The sequence below is a fragment of the Pan paniscus genome, chromosome 5 (assembly GCF_029289425.2).
Source record: "Pan paniscus chromosome 5, NHGRI_mPanPan1-v2.0_pri, whole genome shotgun sequence".
Lineage (NCBI taxonomy): Eukaryota > Metazoa > Chordata > Mammalia > Primates > Hominidae > Pan > Pan paniscus.
This window is the reverse complement of record NC_073254.2, coordinates 171357157-171384473: the sequence shown is the minus strand read 5'-3', so window position 1 is coordinate 171384473 and position 27317 is coordinate 171357157. Positions and strand designations below refer to the sequence as shown.

The 27317-nt window shown below is 44.9% G+C and overlaps 1 protein-coding gene and 1 pseudogene across 6 annotated transcripts in view; one reads left to right on the top strand and one right to left on the bottom strand.

The window, feature by feature from the left end:
• Window positions 1–1282: 1282 nt before the first annotated feature.
• AKAP12 (A-kinase anchoring protein 12) overlaps window positions 1283–27317 on the bottom strand; it is a 118631-nt gene continuing 92596 nt past the window's right edge. For 3 of the 6 annotated variants that reach the window (XM_034963091.3, XM_034963092.3, XM_003811503.5), the window contains 2 exons: window positions 6084–11119; window positions 1283–4076 (listed from right to left, as the gene is read on the bottom strand). In XM_034963091.3, the coding sequence (XP_034818982.3) occupies window positions 6096–11119 (5024 nt within the window). In that variant the 3' untranslated portion in view covers window positions 1283–4076; window positions 6084–6095. Of the gene's footprint in view, window positions 4077–6083; window positions 11120–17965; window positions 23803–27317 lie in introns of those variants that run through there. The other 3 variants (XM_055114226.2, XM_003811504.5, XM_055114225.2) reach the window with 3 other exon arrangements.
• On the top strand, window positions 12736–12821 carry LOC112440295 (small nucleolar RNA U13; annotated as a pseudogene).

The window sequence follows — 27317 nt, the reverse complement described above, 5'->3', positions numbered from 1 at the left end:
TAGCCTGGGTGATGGAGTGAGACTCTGTCTCAAAAAAAAAAAAAAAAGAAAAAGAAAAAAATGGTCATGTTGTTTAACTGAAGTCACAAGTCTCTGATTCCAGAGAGCGTCCTGCCCCATGCCTCATGCCCGGAAGGAAGGAATGCGTGCTCAGAGAGACCAAGAAGAATCTAGACAGACAGGCCTTGCTGTGTTTCCCCACTCAGTCTGTTAGCATTAGATCATATCCCTTTTGTTCAGTCATATTTCTCCACGTCCATACTTTGTTGAACCTACATTAAAATGGACAATTTCCCCTGCATTTTTGGGTCTTCATTCTGAAGGCTCCCAGGTACACATTAATAAAATTTGTATGACTTTTATTTAAAAAAGAATAAGGCCAGGTGTGGTGGCGCATGCCTGTTATCTGAGCACTCTGGGAGGCTGAGGTGGGTGGATTGCTTGAGTCCAGGATTTTGAGACCAGCCCAAGCAACATACCAAAACCCCATCTCTATTAAACATGGATGTATATAATTCTCTATTCTTGACTAGGATTTCAAAACAAAAAAAAATAGAATACACTTTGGGGGGCCGAGACAGAATTGTTTTAGGCCAGGAGTTTGAGACCAGCCTGGGCAACATGGCAAGACCCCATCTCATGGTGGCACATGCCTGTAGTCCCAGCTACTCAGGAGATGGGAGGATCCCTTGAGTCCAGGGGTTCAAGGTTACACTGAGCTCTGATGGCATCACTGCCTTCCGGCCTGTGTGACAGAGCCAGACCCCATCTCTACAAAATATGAAATCAAAATACAAATAAATGTTTAAAAGAAATAGTCATGTAGATTTGAATTTATGTGACACTGATTTTGTGTTCAGGTTCCAAGCTCTGCTACTATCTGGGAATCCTTGGACTGCGTCCATTTCCTTTCTTACAGGGTTGGAGAAAGAGGTTCTAACTCTGGTTCTGGTTATTGGTTGGCATTTCAGAGAAGGTTTGTGTGACTATCCAAAAACTGTACATAAAACTTTATATTGGGGAGTCCGAGGTCAGTTAGAAGCTTAATGAGATTCTAATTAAAGGAGCCCAGGACCCAAAAAGGTTATGATCATGAATAGAGATCTTTGTGGACTCACGCCTATCCTAGATACATTCATTCCAAACTCTCATGATGCTCTATGAACAAAGGGTGCTAAGTAGTTAAAAGCAGAGTTTAAATGTATGACGAATATCACAACAGACAAGAGAAAAGCAATGGAAACTGAATCACAGTGAAATTACAGAAAGAAAATCCATGGCATTTAATTAGATTGCATTTTATTTAGACAAATGAAAATTTGCCCCAAACAGAACTAGGAATCAAATATTGTCTTGGACTAGAGGTAATTGCTAAGCTGGTAGCTTATATTGAAAACTAAAATTTCCAGCCCTTGACTATCTGTAGTTCCAAACATCAAAGGAAAATATTGGAACAATTTATCTATGTACAGAGAGAGGCAACTCATGGGTACCATAAGCAAAATAACCTGAGGGGGAACATTTGATATTACAAGAAGTGGTGAGAGTTTACAAGTCTTGCATTGCTTTCTATTGTACATGGCTCTGTAGTAATGCCAAAAATAACAAAATGTAGGCACTTGCTCTGACTTCTGCAGTTTACATTAGATTATTATGTACTTCATAAATTAACAGCAGCTTTAGAATTATAAAACAGTATTATATTTCATGCTACTGTTGGTGTTCTTCTTGTTAAAATAATGTTCTCAACGGACATAGATACAGAGCTTGTACAGAAGTAACTCTGGGCACATCCAGATAGTACAAAAAGCAGTCATGAAGCAGCTACTCATGGAATCTCAACTGTGATGGCCAGCGAGCACCTGGCCACAGGTGGTAGGAAAAGACAAACGCGGGTGGAATTTAAACAAAAACGTCAATTTCCCACAAACTACACAAATCTTTAATCTGTTCAAAACAGCACAGAATGTCTTCCTGCCATAGAGAGGAAGTCAATATGAACTTCTTATAAATTGCTGTCATTTCCAAAACTCTTTAGTTGATGTTCAGAACTAGACACCAGCACTTGGATTTCAATCTCAGTTGGCCACAAAAAAAAAAAAAAAAAATTTATACATATATCAGAGGTTTTTTGAATTTGGGGATTTTAATAATGATGCATGGGTAGCTATTATATATATTTGAGAATAACTCCTAAAAGATGACTTCCAACTACAAACAAGACTATATTATATACTGCTATCATGAGGTGTTTTACTAATATGGCCAATTATGTATGAAGTTAGATTTGTTAGCAAAAAGAAACTACTTTCAGTTTTAAAAGCAAACTTTCTTTTCATTAAAACTAAGCTTTCCAGCTAATCAGCAGTCAAAATTTAAATTTTCAAACTGGAGTACCAAGTTTGAGTAAAATCTGGAAAGCTATATGCCAGGCCAGTTCTGTATGTCAAGAGTAGATAAGTGACACTATTCTTCGTGTGACAATTGTCTGACAAAACCCTTAATCGCTGGAGAATCGCTGGAATCCGGGAGGTGGAGGTTGCGGTGAGCTGAGATCGTGCCATTGCACTGCAGCCTGAGCAACAAGAGCAAAACTCTGTCTCAAAAACAAACAAACAAACAAAAAAACAAACCCTTAATGTATTAGCATGACTCATCATTTTGACATTTAAAAAATTTTCCAAGATTATTTCAGGAAAGGCATTTTTACTATTAAGCTTTCTTAAAATTTCTTTCTAGAGACATTTGTTATTGTTTGAAACCAAAAATATTAACACAAAAAAATTGACATTTTCAGGAATTACCAGATGGTAGAATTGTAGCAAGAATGTCAATCTGAAAAGCTACTGGTTTATTTATTTCAGGAAAAGTATCTCGGCCATGGCTTCCTCTGAACACACAAACCAGTGACAAGGGGTTTCATGTAATGACTACATCAGAAGGTTCTAGCTTATCAATCATTATCTTTAGAATTCTAATGTGCTATACATATGTCCCAGGCTTCCTGGTATCTAATAAAACCAGCAAATCTAAGTGAAGCAAATATTTTATTTAAATCAGTCGTCAAATCACAACTTATCCAAATGAATGTGTTGCAACATTGTTCTTAAAAGAATGGCACAAATATGGCACAAACACAATCCAGTATCTATCAAAATACCATTTGTAAAGAACCTGACTTATTTCATGCCGTGTGTGAATGCAGTCCAGCATATAAGAGTAGAATCAAAACTTACAACAATTCTTTGCTTCATAACATATAAAACATATTCACTACTTTGCCTCAGGATTAAGCATACTTATTGGTCCAATCAACCATAACAAGTAGGAAAAAAGATGTAAAGTTATTTTGCTACCAGAATATAACTTCTTTCTAACCTCCACTGGGTTAGAAAAATTTCCCAATGACAATAGAACATTCTGTATGTTTCAAAATGCTTTTTAGTTTTAGCACACTCCGCGTAATAGGAAAGTGACCAATTTCAGAGTACCACTAAATATGGACCTCAATCATTAGTGAATTTTAAAGAATTGTACCTTGATCAGGAATGTTACATCTAGGAGGCTCTGTTTTTCGTGGGTTATATAACTGAGGCTTAAAGCTCCCCAAGCCTGCACTATGGCACATGCCCCATCATATACTGTGTGATACAAAAAGCATGTAGTATCCTGCACATTTCCTTAAACATTAAGAAAAAAATATACAATAGATACAGAAGGAGGATTACTTAAAACATACATATAAATACGTAAAGAATGATACTCCAGTTTGAGAAGCAGAACTAGGTATTGCCAACTCCAGTTCCAGGTTAAGAATTTAGGACCTTAAATCAGAATTTATATGGTTATCAAGGGAAAATAGTAGGTTGGTCTTGGAAAGAGGAAATGTTAAATGGCTCTAGCTCCTGATGAAGCCTCAGGATTGTCAGGGGCTCTCTAGAAATGAGATCAGTTGATGTGCCTGCTCTCCGATTCTCAAAGTTCTGAAATACTGGTCTTCAGTCTCAGCAGCAGCATTCATTTTCTTCTACTACTTGTCTTCACATTCTGGTCTTCCAAACAGACAATGAGTTTAACTGTAGGAGGAGGAAGAATCAGCGTAAATAAAATCTCCTTTTTCTCTCTCATTTATTAACGACAGGATAGTTGTCAAAGTGACCTAATAATACCATAGTTTAACTCCATTAAAAAAACAAAGATGGGGCCAGGCGCAGTGCCTCATGCCTGTAATCCCAGCACTTTGTGAAGCCGAGGAGGGCGGATCATGAGGTAAAGAGATCAAGACCATCCTGGCGAACATGGTGAAACCCTGTCTCCACTAAAAATACAAAAATAAGCTGGGCATGGTGGCATGCACCTATAGTCCCAGCTATTCGGGAGGCTGAGGCAGGAGAATTGCTTGAACCCAGGAGGTGGAGGTTGCAGTAAGCTGAGATTGTGCCACTGCACTCCAGCCTGGCGATAGAGCAAGATTCTGTCTCAAAAACAAACAAACAAAAAACAAAGATAGGGCTGGGTGCGGTGGCTCATGCCTGTAATCCCAGCACTTTAGGAGGCCGAGGCGGGCAGATCACTTGAGGTCAGGAGTTCGAGACCATCCTGGGGGAAACTCCGTCTCTACTAAAAATACAAAACTAAGCTGGGCATGGTGGCGTGTTATCTGTAATCCCAGCTACTCAGGAGGCTGAGGCAGGAGGATCACTTGAACCTGGGAGAATGAGGTTGCAGTGAGCCGAGATTGCGCCACTGCACTCCAGTCGGGGTGATAGAGTGAGACTCTGTCTCAAAAACAAAACAAAACAAAAGAAAACAAAACGAAGATGGGTTGAGCACAGTGGCTCACAACTGTAATCCTAGCACTTTGGGAGGGTGAGGCAGGAGGATTTCTTGAGGCCAGGAGTTTGAGACCAGCCTGGGCAACATAGCAAGACCCCTGTCTCTGCAAAAAAATTTAACAATTAGCTCGGAGTAATGACATGTGCCTGTGGTCCCAGCAGCTATTCAGGAGACAGAGGCAGAGGCAGGCGATTTGCTTTAGCCCAGGAAGTCAAGGTTGCAGCAATCCATGATTCCACCACGGCATTCCAGCCTGGGTGACACAGCAAGGCTCTCTCAAAAAACAAAACAAAGATAGGGCTGGGCGTGGTGGCTCACGCCTGTAATCTCAGCACTTTGGGAGGCCGAGGCGGGCGGATCACGAGGTCAGGAGATCGAGACCTCCTGGCTAACACGGTGAAAACCCATCTCTACTAAAAATACAAAAAATTAGCTGGGCATGGTGGTGGGCACCTGTAGTCCCAGCTACTCGGGAGGCTGAGGCAGGAGAATGGCGTGAACCCGGGAGGTGAAGCTTGCAGTGAGCCGAGATCGCGCCACTGCATTCCAGCCTGGATGACAGAGCGAGACTCCGTCTCAAGAAAACAAAACAAAACAAAACAAAAACCACAAAGATGGGGAGGGTCTTGTATTATGTTACACTACCACAAAACTAGCAACTGCAAGTAACTTAACACAGTGAGGGTCGGTCATTATATGCGCTGGAAAATTTTTAAAAATACTTGTTACTACTGCTAGGGGAAAAAAATCCATTTTTTCTGAAAGAGCTATCATCAGCCATATTTCAGGCAGTTTAATATTAGCCCATTTGGGGGCACTAGTTTTGTTTTTGTTTTTTTTTTTTTTTTTGAGACGGAGTCGTGAGGCACCACGCCCAGCCATTGGAGCACTAGTTATTTTTTTAAAAACTCAACAAGATAGTTGAGTGAACACAATGTATTTCTTATGCCTTTGGGTCAAACACGCACATGTGCACACACACATGCCGTTTTATTTTATTCTAAAGCAGTCACATTAGGGGGTAAAACGAAGTCGTTCTTTTCATAACATCGATAAGACTAAATGGCATTTCAATCACCAAAAACCATGAAACTATCCTAGATCTTTGAATCTAGTTGATAGTTATTTTCCTCAACTGAAGGTTCTACACGAAGGCATTAATTATTTGCTCCCAATTCCTTATGTAACAAATTTGCCATCTATTGGCATAAAAGAGAAAAATTATCTTAGAAGACAAGGAAGCTTACCTGCATGATGTTTTAAGATTCTGTAAGTTCTGACTTTGCAGATTCTCTCTCTTGTTTCTGTAACTCCTCCTGTGCTTGGGGTGTGATCGCTTTATCTGATTCACTGTGCACTTTTCCTTCCTGCAATTCTACTTCCTGGGCATCCTCCTTCTCTTTTTGTTTTGGTCCATTTGTATCTGGGGACTCTTTGGTTAAGCCTCCTGAGGCATCAGTATCAGCCAGGGCTGAGTTCTGGTTTTCAGGGTCATCAACATCATCACCTTTTTCATCTCCTTTCGGTTCAACTAGTGACTTCTCTATTCTTTCTGCTAACAAGGCATGACCATCATCTTCTGGCACAGACTTTGTTCCAGCTCCACCTCCCTCTTCCTCAGATGGGAGGACGACCTCTTCCAGCTGCTGATCATTTACAGTGGAACCTTCGACCTCAACAGTCACGGTCTTTTCTGAGGCTTCACTCATGTCTTTGGAAATATCAGAATGTGCTTGTCCCACTGCGGTTGACTCTGACTCCTCTTTGGCTGAAGTAATTGGTGTTTCATCCTGTGCAGAGGCCTGAGGTTCCTCTCCTTCTTTCTCCGTTTCCTGTCCAGCGTCCTGGCTGTCAGCTTTTATCACGTGAGCTTGTGTCTGTAACTCAGACGTCAACATTTCGGAGGCTGTTTCTTCTGTACGTACAAACTGGTCAACGGCTGTCTGAATGATGTTTTGGACAAGTTTACTGCTTTTGGTCTCAAGTTCCAAAATCCCATTTTCAGGCTCTAAATCCTCCTCAATTGCTACACTCACTTTGACCTCCTGGCAAGCAACCTGCTCATCGACTTCATCTGACTTCCACTTCAGTGATGTGGTTTTCTCTCCTTCCAGGTCGGAACTTAAGACTTTTTTGGTAGTAGCAGATACTATCACTGGTGTCGATTTTGCCTGACAGTCGGGCCCTGTGGGCACAGCATCTTCCCCTGGATGAGCAGCAAAGTCTTCATTTTTTTCAGAGGATTTCTCTTCCAGAACTAAATGTGCACCTGCAGGCTCCAACGTTTCACCTGTTTCTAAAATGTTGGCAGTTTCTCCTAAGACCTTTTCCTCCTCTGCAGCCGCTGTTAGAGTGAATGATGCCTCAGAGCTCTGAACTTGAATTTTGGTGCATACTGCCTCCTCCTGACCTAGGCAGGGAGGAGGGCTTCCTTCCAAACTGCTGACTTCCTTTGCCCCATCTATGATGGGCACATTCACTGTCTGGAGGAGCTGCTTACTGACCTCTTCAGATACGGTAACAGCTGTTTCGTGCTCAAGCTTCTCTTCATTCACATGGGTTGGCTCTGCTTCTGTTTTCTCCCTTTCGACTTGAACTACCATCTCTCTCTCCATGGGGGATGGAGCAGACTTAGCGTGACTCTGCAGTTCAAGAGCATCATCCTTTTTACATTCAGCTTCTTCTGTCCCTTCATCTTTAAGGGCAACTTCAGTGACCTTTTCCCGACTGACTGTTATGCCTGTGTCTATAGACCTCTCAAGTCCTTCGAAAAATGGTACGTCTTTGGTTTTCTCATCAGCATACTGGTCAGCCTCTTGAGTCCCCTCAGTCTTTGACAGAATGGATACAGTTTCCACTGACACCTCTTTATCTGTATGCTCTAGAGTGTCTTCCATCTTTGATTGTTCTTTAGTTTCTTCCTGGAACACAAAACTGGAAGGTGCTGGAGGCCTCTCTTTCTGTGCAGGAACTGCCTCTGCTTCTGTGCCCCCTGACTGGGTACCAGATGCGACCTCATTCTCCTCATGGATTTCCACAATCTCATCTTTCTGGGTTGTGCCTGGCGCGTCAAAGTCTGCTACGGGGGTGCTTCCATCAGTCTCACTGTCTGTAGGGGTTTCCACCGAGTCAGGGGGGATAGCCTGTTCCATCACCATCTCCTGTGATTTTACCCCAGCTAAGGTTTCGGCTTGACAAGTGGTTACAAGCTCACTGGACTCTATGCTCTCTGCGACTTGAGGAGCTTTTTCAAAGCTTTCTGGGGTGGTCTGCCCCACCACCTTCCCTTGTGTAAAAGGCTCAGTTTTTGCCTCCTGAGCATCTACTTTCAACACTACATCCGTCTCTTTCTTCAGACCCGGTGCTTCAGCCTGCTCTTCTGGTCTTTCTGCCTCTGCTCTCTGCACAGGCTGAAGCGCATCTTCTGGCCCACCGGTGCCAGGCAGCTGGGATTCCTCTTTCACTTTTTCTGCCACTGCCTGGAGGACCTCTTGAGTCCGCCTCTCTTGCTCTTCTATGTCAGGTACGCCACCTTCCACCTCCTGCACCGGAGTGGCCTCCTCTGTGGTGTCTGGGGAGTCGGTTAACTGGGAGACTGCTGACACCATTTCTGTGGTCTCTTCAGCAGCAGATGCTTCGGTTCCTTCTTCGGCACCCAATGGCCCTGCAGCTGTCACAGCTTCGGGGGTCAATTCCGCCTCGCTAACGACCGTGTCGCCCCGGGCCTCTCTGTTCTCTGGCAGAGGTTCAGTAACCGTGGGGGGTTCTTCTTCTGCAATTACTTCTCTTTCCAATACCTCCTCAGTTAACAGTGCGGCTTCAGCTTCTACTTGTTCAAGAGGTTCTGTCACTGAAGCAGATATCCAAGAAGGAGACCTTTCTTCAATAATGGTAGCTGCCCTCGTCCCGTCAACGACAGCTGCTGCCATCATATGAACCTGACTCTCGCTGAGCTCCTTGGACACCTCGGCGGCTGCCTTCTGCTCGGGCTGCTCTGCGCTTTTTTGGGCTTGCTGTGCCTCCATTTTCTCCCTTTCTACAGCATCATACTCAGACAGAGGGACCACGGCCGGGACATCAGAGTCATCTTCGTTAGCCCCTGTTGGCCCTGCGTCTTCAACAGGGGCTTGTTCTTGTTTCCCATCTGGCCTTTTCTTCCTTCGTCCAGGAATAAACTTCTTGATTGAGACCCAGGATTCTTCTTTCCCGGGTTCAGTGTCTGGAGTGGAATGGTCTACACCAGACCCAGCTATGGAGTCTTCGCTTTTCTCTTCCAGCTTGGACTTTGATTTTTTTCTTGGCGTGACTAACCTTTTAAATGACTCCCAGGTGGAAACGCCCTCCCCTTCGGTAGGGCTTCCAGCTTGCTCGGGGGAGGAACTTCCCTGCCCTGGATCATGTTCTTGGGAACCAGCAAGGATCCCGTCTGTCCCCGTCTCTTTGTCTTTTCCGGCCTCATCGGCTTTGTGGTGGTCTCCTCCCATTGCTTTTGGTCCCCCTTCCTCATCAGAAGAGGACCCTTTCCTTGCTCTTTTCTTGGATGATCCCACACAAATTAAAGCTTCCCAAGATACTGAGGTATCCACCTTGCGCTTTGGTTCTTCTGGCTTTGGCTCTTCCACGCTCCCTTTCATTTCTTCTTGCATTTCAGAGGCTGTGCTCTCGGTGGAAGACAAGGTAGCGCTCTTGACCTTGTCCAGCTCATCTTCTTTATCACTTTCCGAAGGCCGTCTAACACGCTTCTTGGGCGTCACCATCTTTTTGAATGATGCCCAGGGAGTGACACCTTCTCTTTTTTTCTCTCCATCGGAAGTAGCTCCTTCTTCAGCTTCCCCATCCTGCTGCACCTCGGCTAAGCCCTTTTCCAGACACGTGATCTCCTCGGGCTCCTCAGGGGATGAGGCAGAGCTCTCGCCCTTTTGCTCCTCGTGGCTGTCCGGAGAATCGGCTGGAACCTGAGTGTGCTCCCCTGATTCCTCGTCTCCTCCTCCTCTTTTCCCTTTCTGTTTCTTTCCAGAAAGCTTTTTTAAGCCAGTGCTGGTAAAAAGCTTCTTTAGTGGACTTCCCTGCACCTTCATTCTCTCCTGTGATGACAGCATTTCCACCTCACTCACAACGCCTTCGGGGGCTTTGGACAGCACCTTCTCATCAGGACTGAGGTCAGCTCCCTGTGTAGGGTCCTCTCCGGAAACACACGTTTCTTTGAGCTTCACCAGCTCCTTGGCAGGTTCGGCTTCCTGAGGTTCTGCATCCATCTCAACCAATTCTTCAGCTGGCACAGACCCTGCTGTTTCTTCCACCTCCGTTTTCTGCTCTTCGGTTCTCTCCTCCACGGTGCTGACGTGGACTTCGGCCACAACCTCTTCTTGGTGGACTTCTATTTTCTCATCAAACACTTCTGTCGCCAACGGAGCAGGTTTCTCTTCAGAAGGTCCCTGCGAGCCACTGACTTGCTCCTCTGAGGGCAGCTCAACTTTCTCATATTCAGCTGATAACCGGGGCTCGTGGGCACTTTCTGCCGGCTCCCGTGGGTGGGCTTGCTCGGAGGCGGTCAGTTTCTCGGAGGCAACTTCTGCCTTTCCGTCTTCTTCTGTGTCTACTTTTTCTGGCTCTTGTTCCTTTTTCTTCTCTGAAGCTTCCATTTCATCCTCCTTCGGCTTCCTGAAACTGGTCTTTTTGCGCCAGCCGGCCCAACCTTGAGTGAAGAATTTTTTGAAGGTCGATCCTGTTTCACTGGTCACGGGACTAGTCGGAGATTCTGCAGACTTGCTGGGTTCTTTTTCTTGTTTCTCTTCTCCTTCCACTTTGCATTCCTCCACTGCTTGGCCAGATTCGGCTGGGGGAGAAATTTCCGCGTGGCTTTGCTCACGCTTCAGGGTCTCTTCCGGTTTCTCTGTAGATTGTTTGGGTTCGCTTTCTTTGGATGCTGCTTCTCCAGCCCCAAGGCTGGAGTCCTGGTGGTCGCCAGCCCCTGCTGCTTCTTCCCCTTCATCTTTCTTCACAGTGAGTAGCTGGACAGTGTCAGGCTTCTCTGTCTTATCCTTTTTCACAGTGAATTTAAAGCCAACAAACTTAAACACCTTCTTAAATCCAATATCATTAGCCTGGGACTCAGTGGGTTGTGTTAGCTCTTCTAAATTGCTTTCTGAAGAAGGAATCTGTTCGATTATTTCGGGTGTCTCCTCCTGCCCATCATCTGTGACGTCGTGAACAACCGCTGACTTAGCAGCCATCTCTTTATCGGAGTCTCTTTCGCTCACATCTTCAGAGTCTCTCTGTCCAACTATTAACAAAAAGGGGCGGGGGGGTGGGGAGAAGAGAAAAGGTGATTACAATACAAGAAAATTGTTTTTCTTGGACAGGGCCTCACTCTCTTGCCCCGGCTGGAGGGCAGTGGTGTGGTCTCAGCTCACTGCAGCCTCAATCTCCCAGGCTCAAGGAATCCTCCCACCTCAGCATCCCGAGTAGCTGGGACTACAGGCACATGCCACCGTGTCCAGCTAAGTTTTTTATTTTCTGTAGAGATGAGATCTCACTATGTTGTCCAGGCTGGTCTCCAACTGCTGGGCTCAAGTGACCCTCCTGTCTCAGCTTCTCAAAGCAGTGGGATTACAAGTGTGAGCTACAGTGCCTAGCCCAAGAAAATTAACTTTTTTTTTTTTTTGAGACAGAGTCTCACTCTGTTGCCCAGGCTGGAGCACAGTGGCACGATCTCGGCTCACTGCAACCTCTGCCCTAGGTGCAAGTGATTCTCCCACCTCAGCCTCCGATTAGCTGGGATTACAGGCGTCTGTCACCATGCCCAGCTAATTTGTTTTTTTTTTGTTGTTTTTTTTGAGATGGAGTCTCATTCTGTCACCCAGGCTGGAGTGCAGAGGCACGATCTCGGCTCACTGCAAGCTCCGCCTCCTGGGTTCACGCCATTCTCCTGCCTCAGCCTCCCGAGTAGCTGGGACTACAGGCGCCCGCCACCACGCCCGGCTAATTTTTTTTTTTTTGTATTTTTAGTAGAGACGGGGTGTTTCACCGTGTTAGCCAGAATGGTCTCGATCTTCTGACCTCGTGATCCACCCGCCTCTGCCTCCCAAAGTGCTGGGATTACAGGCGTGAGCCAACACGCCCAGTCAATTTTTGTATTTTTAGTAGGGGAGGGGTTTCACCATGCTGGCCAGGCTGGTCTTGAGCTCCTGACCTCTAGTGATCCACCCACCTCGGCCTCCCAAAGTGCTGGGATTACAGGCATGAGCCACTGCACCCAGTGAAAATTAAATATTTTTAAAATATGACCAATTAATACTTTAATGTGAGGCAATTCAAGGATAAAGTGAGATCTTACAGAGATTTGCAAATCTTAATAGATTAATGTCTACTTCTTTCCAATGACCTTCAAAAATTCAGGTTCAAAGAGAATTATGGGCTCTTTCTGTTGCTTGTTAAAGGGAAAGTTGACAAACTTAACTATCAAAAAATTAGTTCCACATAAGTAGTCACGGCACCTCTAAGAGTGAGTCAACCAGGTAGTGTATCTTCTGTTGCAATGTAAGATGGAATCCCACATCACACCCATATTTTAAACAAGAATCCATCAAGTTTTAGATGTAACTTCCCACTTAACAGGAAATATAGGGTTTGAGGAACAAGCTAAAGAACAAACAAGTATCTACACAAATCTAAAGAAGGGGACATTCTATGTGGTAACTAAGTCCGACCTCAACAGGTCCCCAAAAGGGACCAGAGCTCTTTGGAGAAATTCCAGGCTGGGTCAGAGGACGTATGAAGAATATTTTGTTGTAACAGAAAGGAGATGCTCAAAAGCTGATGGAGGTGTCAAAAGGACACAAGAACTGGCTTGAAGGGGCTCCCAATGCCCAAACTTTGAAGCATAGAAAAGAATAATGGATCCTTTATATTTTACGAGAGTGACGATTGGGTGTTCATGTGCAATGTGTGCATTGTTACCACGATGGCACATTACTTGTCTGACGTGAAAAAGAAAAAGAAAGAGAACAATGACATTGATGGGTTACAACACATTGAATAAAAAAAGAATCCATGAATCGAGAGTGATACTAAAAAAGGTAAATGAGGAGAAGGGAGCGCTTCTTTAAGGAAAAAAGAAATGTCAATAAATATAGATATAACTTCCACTTTGATCCTCAAAGTCATTATTGTTAGAATTTTAGATTTAGAAAATCACAATTTACAGACACCATTGTAATAACTCATTCAGTCAAGGATCATAAACTGCTAAAACCATCGGGTAAAAGGCTGTCAGGAAACATACATTCAGAATACCAACATACAGATTACTTAATTTCAAAAAAATGACCTTGGCAATGGAGAAATCTGACAGGCACCACCTTAACCAAGTGATCACATTTAACATCCTCAATAATGGGACAGATGCCATCGTGCTTCCTGGTGTGAAGCACTGAGAAGGACAAGAATTCATCTACGTGGCATTCCTGACCAAAAGGTTTAATGGCATCTAATCACAACGACACAACCAGACAAATCCGCAGTGAAGGGCATTCTGCAAAACAACTAGCCTGGCCTGAAATGTCAATGTCACAGAAGGACAAAAATCCAGCAGAAACACAAAAGGATTGGCTGCAAGTAACTTCCAAATAGCTTAGTGGGTGGTGGGGCGGATGATGTGGCTTTCCATAAATGGCGAATAGGTCAAGTGTATGTAAGTGTTTACTATATTTTTCCGGGTTTGTAATTTTAAAATCACTGAGGGGAAAAGTCAAGTCAATGTGATTTAATGGGGGGAAGTAGGAGGGAGATGTATTTTGTGAAATTAAGAGATTTAAGGAACACAACAACCAGAGGTACCTGGCATGATCCTGAATTGGATATTTGTTAGGGAAAAACAGCAAAAGGACATTTTTGGGTCTTCTTGGAAAATACTGAGTATGAGATTTGGGATTAGATGAGATGAATTTTAATTGAAATAAAAGGGTACAGATTTGACTGCAGAAAGCAGGTTACCAAACAGTATATACAATGACCTCATTCTGGCTTAAAAACAACTGTCTCTCCTTTCTCTCTCTCTCTCTCTCTCTCTCACACACATACACACACACACATACACACATATACACACACATCCTTTACATATGATCTCTGGGGGATGCGAATGTCATTTATTTTAGTTTTGCTTGTCTGAATTTTCTTTTTTCTTTTCTTTTTTTTTTTTAAGACACAGTCTCACTCTGTCGCCCAGGCTGCAGTGATGTGATCTGGGCTCACTGCAACCTCCACCTCCCGGGTTCAAGCGATTCCCCTGCCTCAGCCTCCCAAGTAGCTGGGACTAGTGGCATGTGCCACCACACCTGGCTGATGTTTGTATTTTTAGTAAAGATGGGGTTTCACTATGTTGGCCAGGCTGGTCTCGAGAATTCCTGGCCTCAGGTGATCCGCCCGCCTCAGCCTCCCAAAGTGCTGGGATTACATGCATGAGCCACTGCCCCCAGCCTCTAATTTTCTATATAGGACATATATCGATTTTTGTACTAAACAAAAAGGTCAATTAAAATGGACACCAAAAAGATCTTAACAAAACCTGCAAAAATATACTTAATGTTTTAAGCACAAATTGAAGGTTAATAATTATAACTAGCCGGGCGCGGTGGCTCACGCCTGTAATCCCAGCACTTTGGGAGGCCGAGGCGGGCGGATCACAAGGTCAGGAGATCGAGACCATCCTGGCTAACACGGTGAAACCCCGTCTCTACTAAAAATACAAAAAAATTAGCCAGGCATGGTGGCAGGCGCCTGTAATCCCAGCTACTGGGGAGGCTGAGGAAGGAGAACGGTGTGAACCCAGGAGGTGGAGGCTGCAGTGAGCTGAGATCGTGCCACTGCACTCCAGCCTGGGCGACACAGCAAGACTCTGTTCCAAAAAAAAAAAAAAAAATTATAACTAGTACCTACCACAAGACTTAGAATACAGCAATAAATACTTGAAATGCAGAAATATTTAGAAATATAGAATGCTTCCCCAAATCCATACATTCCTTCCAATTATATAATCTTATTATGCTGAAAACAATTTAATTTTCTTATTTATGAAATATTATAAAACTATATCTACAAATTGCCATCATACTACTTATTTGGTTTTATTTTGAAACTGAACCCCAGAAAGTTAAGTAAAAAACTAGGCTGGGCGTGGTGGCTCATCCCTGTAATGCCAGCACTTTGGGAGGTCCAGGCAGGTGGATCATTTGAGGTCAGGAGTTTGAGAGCAGGCCGGCCAACATGGTGAAACCCCGTCTCTACTAAAAATACAAAAACCAGCCAGGCGTAGTGGTGGGTGCCTGTAGCCCTAGCTACTCGGGAGGCTGAGGCAGGAGAATCTCTTGAACGTGGGAGGCAGAGGTTGCAGTGAGCCAAGATCATGCCATTGCACTCCAGCCTGGGTGACCGAGCGAGACTGACTCAAAAAAACAAATGAACAGACAACAACAACAACAACAAAACTGCCTAAGGTACCCAACCAAGTCAGGGCAAGAGTGTAACCTAGAGTTTTTTTTTGTCCTTGTACCTTGTTATTCTCTAAGTTACGCTAAAGTTCTTTTTTTCTTTTCAAATATTGCTAGATTTTTGGATATTCATAGATGAATAGGTTATCTGGGCCTCTTATTCTTCAGAGACTCAATAAGGGCCTTTGCTTCAGTGGTGATGCCATAGACTCACCATCTGTAACAGCTTCGATAATCAGCAAGGCTCATTTTTTCTGCCATCAGTATCTAAGGTAGCATTTAAAACAAAACATTTTAGTTTTACCTCTGAGAACTAAACATTTCAGATAGCGAAGAAGGTTTCACGAAAAACCCAAGAATCTCATTATTTTGATCTGAGGCACATTCCTAAAGGAATTCCCTTTTCTCTTTATAAAATACACATTTGTGACCAACATTAGACTTAACAAACAATAAGGAAAAATTAAACACTCATATTAAACTTTGAAGCAAATATTCAAAGAGAAAGAAAAGTCCAGACATCGACGATTTAAACTACTTCTACATTTTAGATATATACACTCTTCCCATTATTTTTTAAAGCATGTATAGTATTCTGAAATAAGAAAATGCTTTAAGTTTCTATTTGTTCCTATTATAAACTGACATTGTGATGAATTTGTTTACAGTTAAATCCAAAGGCTTCCTTAAGTGTATTTCCATGAACTATTTCTTTTTTCTTTTTTTCTTTTTTTGAGCCAGTTTTCGCTCTGTCGCCCATGCTGGAGTGCAGTGGCTCGATCTCAGCTCACTGCAACCTCAGCCTCCTGGGTTCGAGCGATTCTCCTGCCTCAGCTTCCCAAGTAGCTGGGATTACAGGCGGCTGCCACCACGCTCGGCTAATTTTTGTATTTTTTGTACAGATAAGGTTTCACCATGTTGGCCAGGCTGGTTTCAAACTCCTGACCTCAGGTGATCCGCCTGCCTCAGCCTCCCAAAGTGCTGTGATTACAGGCGTGAGCCACCGTGCCTGGCGGTCACAAAAGAACTTTTTGCAAACACTTCTAATGCCATTTAAGAGATGTGACTTTCCTTTTGAAAACGCTGGATAAAATAATTGGAAATATACTAGAGAAAAAAGAAAAATTCCAATAACAAACTCTATTCTAGTATGATTTCACTAGTACAGAATACAAACATAAATTACATATCCTGCCAGCAAGCATGTGATTAAAAACAAACACTCATCAACCTCCCTGGAATCAGAAAATGCAGAGACGTTGCTAATATAGGAGTAGAAAGCTGGTGTCACACAACCATTTCCCCCTCACTATTTTCCCTCCACTCTTAAATCTGTGTTTCCATTGGAAACACTTCTGCTTCATTCTGAAAGGGCCGACATGTTTATAGTCAAAACTAGGGAGATAAAGGTTCGTGAACCAGCTGCCAGCAGGCAGCAAAACAGCTGTTGGGCCGGGCGCTATGGCTCACACCTGTAATCCCAGCACTTTGGGAGGCTGAGGCAGGCGGCTCACTTGAGGTCGGGAGTTCAAGACCACGCTGGCCAAAGTGGTGAAACCCCATTTCTACTAAAAATACAAAAATCAGTCCTGCATGGTGGCGCATGCCTGTAGTCTCAGCTACTTGGGAGGCTGAGGCAGGAGAATCACTTGAACCCGGGAGGTGGAGGTTGCAGTGAGCCGAGATCACACTACTGCACTCCAGCCTGGGCGACTGCCATCGGTATCTAAGGTAGCTGTTACTGAACAGCTATTGATAGTTCAGTACAGCTTAACAATAATCAAATGCTCTCTTTATGTAGAGTGAGTTATGAGTTGAACACATAATAAAATGTATATAGAAAAATTTTAAGTTGTAATTGTTCAACTAGTCTGCAGTCTCTTTTAACCTAAGTAATCCTAAGAGCTACAATTGTCAGAACAATCTTCTGGCACCTCCATGCTTTGTGCTTCAGCCTGATTTCGGCCTCCACGTACCCTCTGTGCTGGGGCAATCTACTCACTCCATACAAGGTACCTGCTAAGCAAAGCCTCCTAAAATACCGCTTCTATCACATCAACAGGCTGTGGACTCCTAATGGCTTCAGAGCCTAGAGAATAGTCTAACCTACCTAGTCTGGCAGGTACCTATATCTGTACCCGCGCTGTTGAGATCCTGACCCCAAAACACATGCGATCGTGTGGCCACCCACTGGGCTTGGAACCCGCATTGAAGCCTAGACCGTACTTTCCAGCCTGCCCCATCACTGGGCTTCACACTCCCCATGGCGCAGCCCAAGTGTTGAGGCCTGTTCCATTCTGTTCTGCGTCCCACACTTTGCCGGCCTCCAGGCCTCACAGTGAGGGCAACTTTGCTAAATCCTGGTGACTTTTTGAGGCCTGGGTCATCCTCGACCTGCCCTGCCGCCCACCTCCCCAGCTGACCGCAGCCACAGCCATGTCCATTCCAACCCCCCGACTCCCCTTTCAAGCCAGAGTCTTCCGGGAGGTAGGCTGCTAGCGCAGAGCGTTTTGGCACCTATGTCACGGGACCCAGAAAGAGGCCTTTCCTTTCTGGGGCTGGGGGCTGGGGCAAGATCAAGGGCAGCGGGCGGCTCTACAGCCTGGGCTGGGATGCCACGGGCGCAGGCCCTTCCCGACCTGTCCCTGCGCGCCTTGGCCAGTAGAGAGGCTTTCCCAAGCCTGGGACGGGAAGGAAGGAGGCTGGAAAACCCACACACCCATCTCGGGCCGGTCCTAAGGGACAGTTGGTGGCCCTCGGGATTCCGTGTCCGCCATCGCCGCGGGGCGAACTGCCACTTGGGTGCACGTGCTACTCACTGCAGAGTTTACTCCACCAGGGCATGGCGCGCGCAGCCCGCCGGCAGGGGCAGCCCAACAGCCGCCCGCGAGGCCCAGCGCGCCCCTGCCGGCTGCCATAGCTCGCGAAAGCCTGGGCCCGGGAAGCCGGCCGCGAACATCACAAAGGACGCAGCCTCCCCGCGCCCGGCGCCAGCCCTCGACCTCCCAGGAAACCCCCGGGGGTCCTGCGGACCGCCCCAGTGGGGTCTCTTCAAACCCAAGCCTGCTGAGGCCGAAAACCATCCTGCTAACCAACTGCCAAGCCGCCGCTGAACTTCCCTGACAGTTAATTTAAAAAAAAAAAAAAAAAAAAAAGGGCCTCGAGGCCTGGCGCGGTGGCTCACGCCTATAATCCCAGCACTTTGCGAGGCCAAAGCGGGCGGATCACCTGAGATCAGGAGTTAGAGACCAGCCTGGCCAACATGGTGAAACCTCATGTCTACTAAAAATACAAACAAATTAGCCGGGCGTGGTGGCACATGTCTGTAATCCCAGCTACTCGGGAGGCTGAGGCAGGAGAATCGGTTGAACCAGGGAGGCGGGGGTTGCAGTGAGCCGAGATCGTGCCGCTGCATTCCAGCCTGGGAGACAGGGCAAGACTGTGTCGAAAAAAAAGAAACAAAAACAAACAAAAAGGACCTCGACAATGGAGAAATCTGGCAGGCACCACTTTAACCAAGTGATCAGACTTATCCTCGATAATGGAACAGATGTCATCGCGCTTCCTGATGTGAGGCACTCAGAAGGACAAGAATTCATCTTTGCAGCTCTGCTGATCAAAATGTTTAACGGCATCTAACCACGAGGAAACAATCAGATGAATCCACAATGAAGGACGTTCTGCAAAACAACTAGCCTGGCCTGAAATGTCAGTGTCACAGAAGGACGAAAATCAAGCAAAAACACAATGGGGTTTTGTCTGGCAATGGCCAAGGCATGGTAGAACCTGCTCGTGGGTTTGGCTTGGTTGTAAAGAGCTTTAAGTTCTTGAGTATTCGCCCATGGGGGTATCAGTCAAGTTCCCATCACAAAGCCATCACTTATAGAGCCTTACGGGCTAGAAGGTGGAGCTCACCTGCTCCCTCCACCTGGGACTTCAAAAATAGTCATCTGTGAGAATGCAAATGGACAGCCACTTGGGAGGACAGTCTGCGGTTTGTTTTCATACTGAACATACTCTTACCATATGATCTGGCAATCATGCTCCTTGGTATTCACCCAAATGAGTTGAAAATGTATGTCCACACAAAACATCTGCACACAGATGTTTACAGCAACTTTATGCATAACTGCCAAAACTTGGAAGCAATCAGATGTCCTTCAATAAGTGAGTGGATAAAGTATGGTATATCCAGACAACATAATACTATTCAGCACTAAAAAAAAAAAACCACCGCTGGGCGTGGTGGCTCATGACTGTAATCCAGCACTTTGGGAGGCCGAGGTGGGTGGATCATGAGATCATGAGTTCAAGACCAGCCTGGCCAAGATGGTGAAACCCCGTCTCTACTAAAAAAAACAAACAAACAAAAATTAGCCGGGCATGGTGGTGGGCGCCTGTAATCCCAGCTACTCGGGAGGCTGAGGCAGAGAATTGCTTGAACCGGGGAGACGGGGCTTGCAGTGAGCTGAGATTGCGCCACTGCACTCCAGCCTGGGCAACAGAGCGAGACTCTGTCTCAAAAAAGAAAAAAAAAAAAGAAAAATTAGTTATCAGGCCATGAAAATACATGGAGGGAACTTAAATGTATATAGCTAAGCAAAAGAAGACACTCTGAGGAAGATACACAGTGTATGATTCCAACTATATGACATTCTGAAAAAGGCAAAACTATGGAGACAGTAAAAAGAGCAGTGGCTGCCAGGGGTTGGGGGGAGGAAGGGATGAATACGTGAAGCACAGATGATTTTTATGGCAGTGAAGCCATTTTGTATGACACTGTAATGGTGGGTACACATCATTATGTATTGGCCCAAATCCACAGAATGTACACCACTAAGAGTGAGCCCTAATGTAAACTATGGACTTTGGGTGATAACCATGCATCAATGCAGGTTCATTGATTGTAACAAATGACCCATTCTGGTGGGGAATGTTGATAAGGGTTGGGGGAGGCTATGCAGACGTTGGGGCAAGGGACACATGGGAATTCTCCGAACTCTCCACTCAATTTTGCTGTGAACCTGAAACTGCTCTTAAAAATAGTCTTTTTAAAAACGGTCATATGACTTGACCAACGTCATATAGGCATGTCGTATCTCAGGAGGGCCAAAGGCTGGCTGGGGAGTGCTTAGAGTGAAGGCACTAAAGGAGCAAAATACACAGTTTGTCTTTTTGAAAGAAAAGTCAATTTCATACACTTTTAAAGCATAAACATTCTTATTTTCCATAAATCATTACAACTTTTTATAGTTCATAAGCGCCACTTATGGCAAGAACAAGTATTTCGATATGTCAACTCCTACACTTAGATGGAAAAACTGCTTTATGTCTAATGTGGACAGCAATTTGAATTCTATTTCAGTGTGAAAGGCAGTTTATTCACAGTTACAGTCATGCATCGTTTTGAAAAGAGTGCATAAATCCTACCCACCCACTCACAGATAGTGATTCAAAAGATCGCCCGAGCATCATTTTACAACCATCAAAGTGAAAGCTGGATAAAGCAAGAATCAATGGGTGCTAAAGTGCTAAATGGAGGAGAGGAGAGGATATTTACATGCTTATTGTTGAAAGGGAGGGAGAAAAGCCCAATTCTACAGTGGAGAAATTGGAAAACACCTTAACATCAGCCTACAAGGGACAGATGGACACCGCGTGCAATACCCTGAGAAGGACACAACATCACCTCTGCAGGATTCTGGCTTAGAATGAGTAACCTATGGCCGGGTGCAGCGGCTCATGCCTGTAATCCCAGCACTTTGGGAGTGCGAGGTAGACGGATCACCTGGAGTCAGGAGTTCGAGACCAGCCTGGCCAATATGGTGAAACCCAGTCTCTAAACACAAAAATTAGCCGGGCGTGGTGGTGGGTGCCTGTAGTCCCAGCTACTCAGGAAGCTGAGGTGGGAGAATCGCTTAAACCCGGGAGGCGGAGGCTGCAGTAAACCCAGATCACGCCACTACACTCCATCCTGGGCAACAGAGCAAGACTCCATCTCGGGGGGGGGAAAAAAAAAAGAGTAACCTAACCTAAATTGATGTAGGCAAAAGAAACATCAAGTAAGGAATGAGTAGAAACGGGGAGAGAACTTATGCTTTGAACATATCAAAGTCTAAAAGACAAAAGCTATAGAAGTCTTCCAGATTAAAAGAAGCTAAAAAGACACGACAACACAAAATCTCTGACCCTAGGGTGGATATTGTAATGCACAGAGGAATGCTTTAAAATGGACATAATTAGATTAGCTGACAAAATTAGAAGCAGATTATAGAAAAGTTCTGTAATAACGTAAATGTATGATATTGATAACTGTCAATAACTGTACTGTGGTTATGAAAGGGAATATCCCTATTCTTGGAAAATACACACTGAAATATTTAGGAGTAAAGGACCATGATGTATATAACTTACTTTCAAATGCTTCCCTAATTTTTTTTTTTTTTTTTTTTTTTTTTGAGACAAGGTGTCCCTCTATCGCCCAAGCAGGAGTACCATGGTGTCATCTTGGCTCACTGCAGCCTCCGCTTCCAGGGCTCAAGCGATTCTCCAGCCTCAGCCTCCCGAGCAGCTGGGACTACAGGTGTGAGCCACCAACTCCTGGCTAGTTTTTGTATTTTTAGTAGACACAGGGGTTTTGCCATGGCTGGCCTTGAACTCCTGAGCTCAAAGCAATCTGCCTCAGTCTCCCAAAGCGCTGGGATTACAGGTGTGAGCCACTGTGCCCGGCCTTCTCCAGTGAATTTATTAATATATCTCATACCTACATGACTTATAACAGAAACCCGTGGACTGATGTTTGTTTTGTTTTCCCAACAAAAAGAAAGTAAATATAGCAAGCGAGGGAAAATGTTGACAATATCCCACTATTTGGGATAGGTGAATCTGAGTAAAGGGTATGGGTGTTCTCTGTATTCATTTTAGTTTTCCAACTTTCTGTATGTTTACAGTTATCTTTCTTTTTTTTTTTTTTTTTTCGAGACGGAAACTCTTATTGCCCAGCCTGGAGTGCAATGGCGCGATCTCGGCTCACTGCAACCTCCGCCTCCTGGGTTCAAGCGATTCTTCTGTCCTAGCCTCCCAAGTAGCTGGGATTACAGGCGCCCGCCGCGACGCCCGGCTAATTTTTTGTATTTTTAGTAGAGACGGGGTTTCCACGTCTCTACTAAACTGTAGAGACTGGTCTCGAACTCCTGACCTCAGGTGATCTACCCACCTTGGCCTCTCAAAGTGCTGGGATTACAGGTGTGAGCCACCGGACCTGGCCTGAAGTTATTTTTTTTTTTAAATCACTTGGAAGAATGCACTCGGAATTGCAGATAACTACTAAAAATTATAGAAAACAACAAAATATAGAGTGATGATTTACCCAACCTGATTTTAGAGAAGGCTATCCGATATTTGCTTCACATTACACACCATAATATAAATTTTATCTATGTATTAAACAACAGGAAAACGACTTAACTTTCCCCCACCAAAGAGAGAAAAAAAATTCAGGCAGAGGGGAAGAAAATTAAAGAGCAGAAGTTCTGGGGACAGACTGGCGTTTAAATTTTAGCTGTACCACTTACTAGCACCGGGCCCTTGGGCAAAATCTCTGTTCTTAGACATTTCTCAAAAGAAGACATACAAATGGCAAAGAAACATACGAAAACATTCTCAGCATCGCTAATTATCAGAGAAATGCAAATTAAAACCACAATCTTGCACCAGTCAGAATGGCTATTTTTTATTATTTATGTATTTTGAGACAGAGTCTCGCTCTGTCGCCCAGGCTGGAGTGCAGTGGTGTGATCTCAGTTCTACTGCAACCTCCACCTTCTGGGTTCAAGCAATTCTGTCTCAGCCTCCCGAGTAGCTAGGATTACAGCCACATGCCACCGCGCCTGGTTAATTTTTATATTTTTAGTAGAGACGGGGTTTCACCATGTTGGCCATGTTGGTCTTGAACTGCTGACTTCAGGTGATCCACCTGCCTCAGCCTCCCAAAGTTCTGGGATTATAGATGTGAGCCACTGTGCCTAGCCAGAATAGCTATTATTAAAAAGTCAAAAAACAACAGATGTTGGCACAGATGTGGAGAAAAGGGAATATTTATACATTGCCAGTGGGAATGTAAATTAGTAAGAGAGCTATAGAAAACAATATGGAGATTTCTCAAGGAACAAAAAACAACTACCATTCCACACAGCAATCCCATTATTTGGCATCTACCCAAGAGAGATAAAATCAGTTTATCAAAAAGATGCCTGCACTTGTATGTTTCTTGCAGCACTATTCACACTAGCAAAGTCATGGAACCAACCCAAGTGTCCATCAAAGTTTGACTGGATAAAGAAAATGTGGTCCATATACACCATGGAATACTATGCAGCCATGAAAAAGAATGAAATCATGTCCTTTGCAGCAACATGGAAGGATCTGGAGGCCATTATCCTAAGTAAAATAACTCAGAAACAGAAAGTAAAATGCTGCATATTCTCATAAATGGTAGCTAACCAATGAGTACACAGGGACATAAAGATGGAAATAATAGACACTGGGGACTCTAAAAGGGAGGGAGGGTGGAAGGGAAGTGAGAGTTGAAAAATAGTATTGAGTACAATGTTCACCACTCTGGTGACGGGTACACTAGAGCCCAAACCTCACCATTATGCAATATATCCAGGTAACAAACCTATATATGTATCCCCTGAATCTAAACGAAAAATAAGGCCAGGTGCAGTGGCTCACGGGGCTGTAATCCCAGCACTTTGGGAGGCTGAGGCAGGAGGATCGCTTTGGGGTCAGGAGTCTGAGACCAGCTTTGGGCAACACAGTCAAACCCCGTCTCTACTAAAAATACAAAAGTTAGCTGGGCGTGGTGGTGCATCTTATAATCCCAGCTACTTGGGAGGCTGAGGCAGGAGGATTGCTTGAACTTTCGAGGTGGAGGTGGCAATGAGTGGAGATCGTGCCACTGCACAGGTGACAGAGTGAGTCTCCATCTCAAAAACAAACAAACAAACAAACAAAACAGTAAAAATAAAAATAAAATGAAAATCTCTGTTCTTAGTGTCCTCACCTATAACATAAGTCACTTACATTATAGGTGAGGACACGAAGGCTGGTTATAAGGATGAAGTATCAGTTGGCTTTCTATAAAAATAACGAAAACTTTAATATTTTTGCTTGTTTTCTTCAGAATAGAACGACTTATTTTACTTTTTGCCAATTCCAAACATAATCAGTATAAATTGTGGAAGACTTTAAAATACAGAGAATAGGGAAAATTTTTCATAAGTACAACATCCAGATAATCACTATTTGTGTTGTTTTCTGAATCAAGTCTTCAAAACTAAGACCTAATGGCTGCACAATTTGTTTTTCTGTCCCCATGGTTAGATAATGTCCAATTTTCACCATCATGCTTTGTCAAAAACATTCCCGAGTATAAAATCATTGTCCAAATGCCTGAATGAGTTTTGGACAGAAGAGGGCAGTATTGAACAGCTTTCAGCTCTGCTGAACCAGAAAGCTCTTGATTTGCAGGACCAGAAGTCACTGAAAATCGCCAATACAAAATGTTGAAGGCCGGGCGCGGCGGTTCACGCCTGTAATCCCAGCACTCTAGGAGGCCGAGGCGGGCGATCACGAGGTCAGGAGATCGAGACCATCCTGGCTACCACGGAAAAACCCCGTCTGTACTAAAAAAATACAAAAAATTAGCCGAACATGGTGGCGGGCGCCTGTAGTCCCAGCTACTCGGGAGGCTGAGGCAGGAGAATGGCGTGAACCCGGGAGGCGGAGCTTGCCGTGAGCCGAGATCGCGCCACTGTACTCCAGCCTGGGCGACAGAGCAACACTCCGTCTCAAAAAAAAAAAAAAAAAGTTGAGATGCACTCTTTTTTATTTTTTTGAGACGGAGTCTTGCTCTGTCGCCCAGGCTGGAGTACAGTGGCATGATGTCAGCTCTCTGCAGCCTCTGCCTCCAGGGTTCCAGCGATTCTCCTGCCTCAGCCTCCTGAGTAGCTGGGACTACAGGCACTCACCACCACACCCCGCTAAATATTTCTATCTTTAGTAGAGATGGGGTTTAGCCATGTTGGCCAGGCTGGTCTCGAACTCCTGACCTCAGGTGATCCACCTGCCTCGGCCGCTGAAAGTGTTGGGATTACAGGCGTGAGCCACCGCTCCCAGCTGAGATGCACTTTCAAATCTTGTGAAGCTGAATGTGACATTGTGCCTATTTTTTACCACCTTGACTTCCAGCATCAACATTTCAAGGGGAGAAAAGGAGCACATAATAGTATGTCTCAAGTTAACTCCCTATCTTCTAATTTTCTTTATTTGCACCATGTAAAGATGAAGATCCCTTTTCTGTTTTTGTTTTGTGTTTTTGTAGAGATGGAGGATCTTGCTATGTTGCCCAGGCTAGTCTTGAACTCCTGGCCTCAAAAGATCCTCCCACCTCAGCCTCCCAAAGTGCTGGGATTACAGACATAAGCCACAGAGCCTGGCCAGACGCAGGTCCTTTACCCCAAGTATGGGTCAAAGGTGGCCGGGACCCTTCTTCCTGTGCTGACCTCCCCCTCCTCACCTCCTCTTCTTCACTTTTTTCGCTTTCCCCAGCCCAACTGTACATGACACACCAAAATCACCCCCACATTCCCCAGGTTCTTGCTGCAGGTAAAGAGTCCCAAACAAGACCACCATCATTCCCTTCTAGTTTGTGGTGAGCAGAAACCTTTCATTTTTTTTTTTTTTTTTTTTTTGGAGTCACAGTCTTGCTCTGTTGCCCAGGCTAGAGTGCAGTGGTGTGATATCGAATGACTGCAGCCTCCACCTCCCGGGTTCAAGCGATTTTCCTGCCTCAGCCTCCCGAGTGGCCGGGACCACAGGCGCCCGCCACCATGCCCAGCTAATTTTTATTAGAGACAGAGTTTCGCCATGTTGGCCAGATTGGTCTCAAACTCCTGACCTCAGGTGATCCGCTCATGTCGGCCTCCCAAAGTGATGGGATTACAGGCGTGAGCCACTGCGCCCGGCCTGAGAAAGTATTTTTACATGCTCCCTGCATGCTGGTTGTGAATGAGTTAAAGATTGTAGCTTAGTGAACACAGCGGGAGGCTGTTAAATGCATTATAAAATAGCCTAAAAGATGTGGGGGCGGCAGGCAGGAGAGGCTCAGACCAGAGGCTCAACCCACTCCCACTGCTGGGAGTGAAGGGAGTGATTGATAAGAGGCCTCTAAAAATAATGGAGGGGCTTCCAGGACAGGCAGCCAGTGCTAACCCGTGCAGGCCTGGCACAGTGGAATCCATTCACGACCACACTTCATCACAGCCTTCCCTTAGGGCGCTTCTTTTAATTCAAAACTCCTATGGAATTTTCATCTGCCTTAGATTTGTCCGACTGGCTACAAAGAGGAAAACCAAAAAGCTCCATCTTTGATTTGGGATCACTGATATGTGGATGTACTTTTTGATGCCCCTAAAACCTCCTCTGATTTTGGAGTGGTCTTTTCCACACAATGTATAGTTTTTTAACTCATGTGTGATTGAATGACCCCGCCATTTTTAAACACGCTGCTATCCGCCCAAGTCTCTCCCATGCCCAGAAAGCCCAGTCGTGGTGCTCACGTACTCACTGGTGCTGAGGTTCGGCTAGAAACAATTCCAGCATCCCACTAGGTCACAAAGATGGCCAAAATGTTAAAGGGAGTGGTCGGTGTGTCCCCCGTAGAAGCCTCTGGAGCCCGAATTCACAGGCACCTCCGTCTTCGTACTGTCCTGCTAGTCACTGGTCTTTTCCCACCCTGTAGACACTTCAAAGCGCAGGAAAAAGACTAATCCTTCCAACAGGCCACATACCCATGTGTGATACAGTCTTGTATTGACAGGTCTTTCAACATCAACCATTAGTGAAACAACATCATCCATGCCTTGTTTCTCAAGAGAATATTACTACAGAAACCAAATATTTCTATACCCTTCTTCTGGGTGGAGA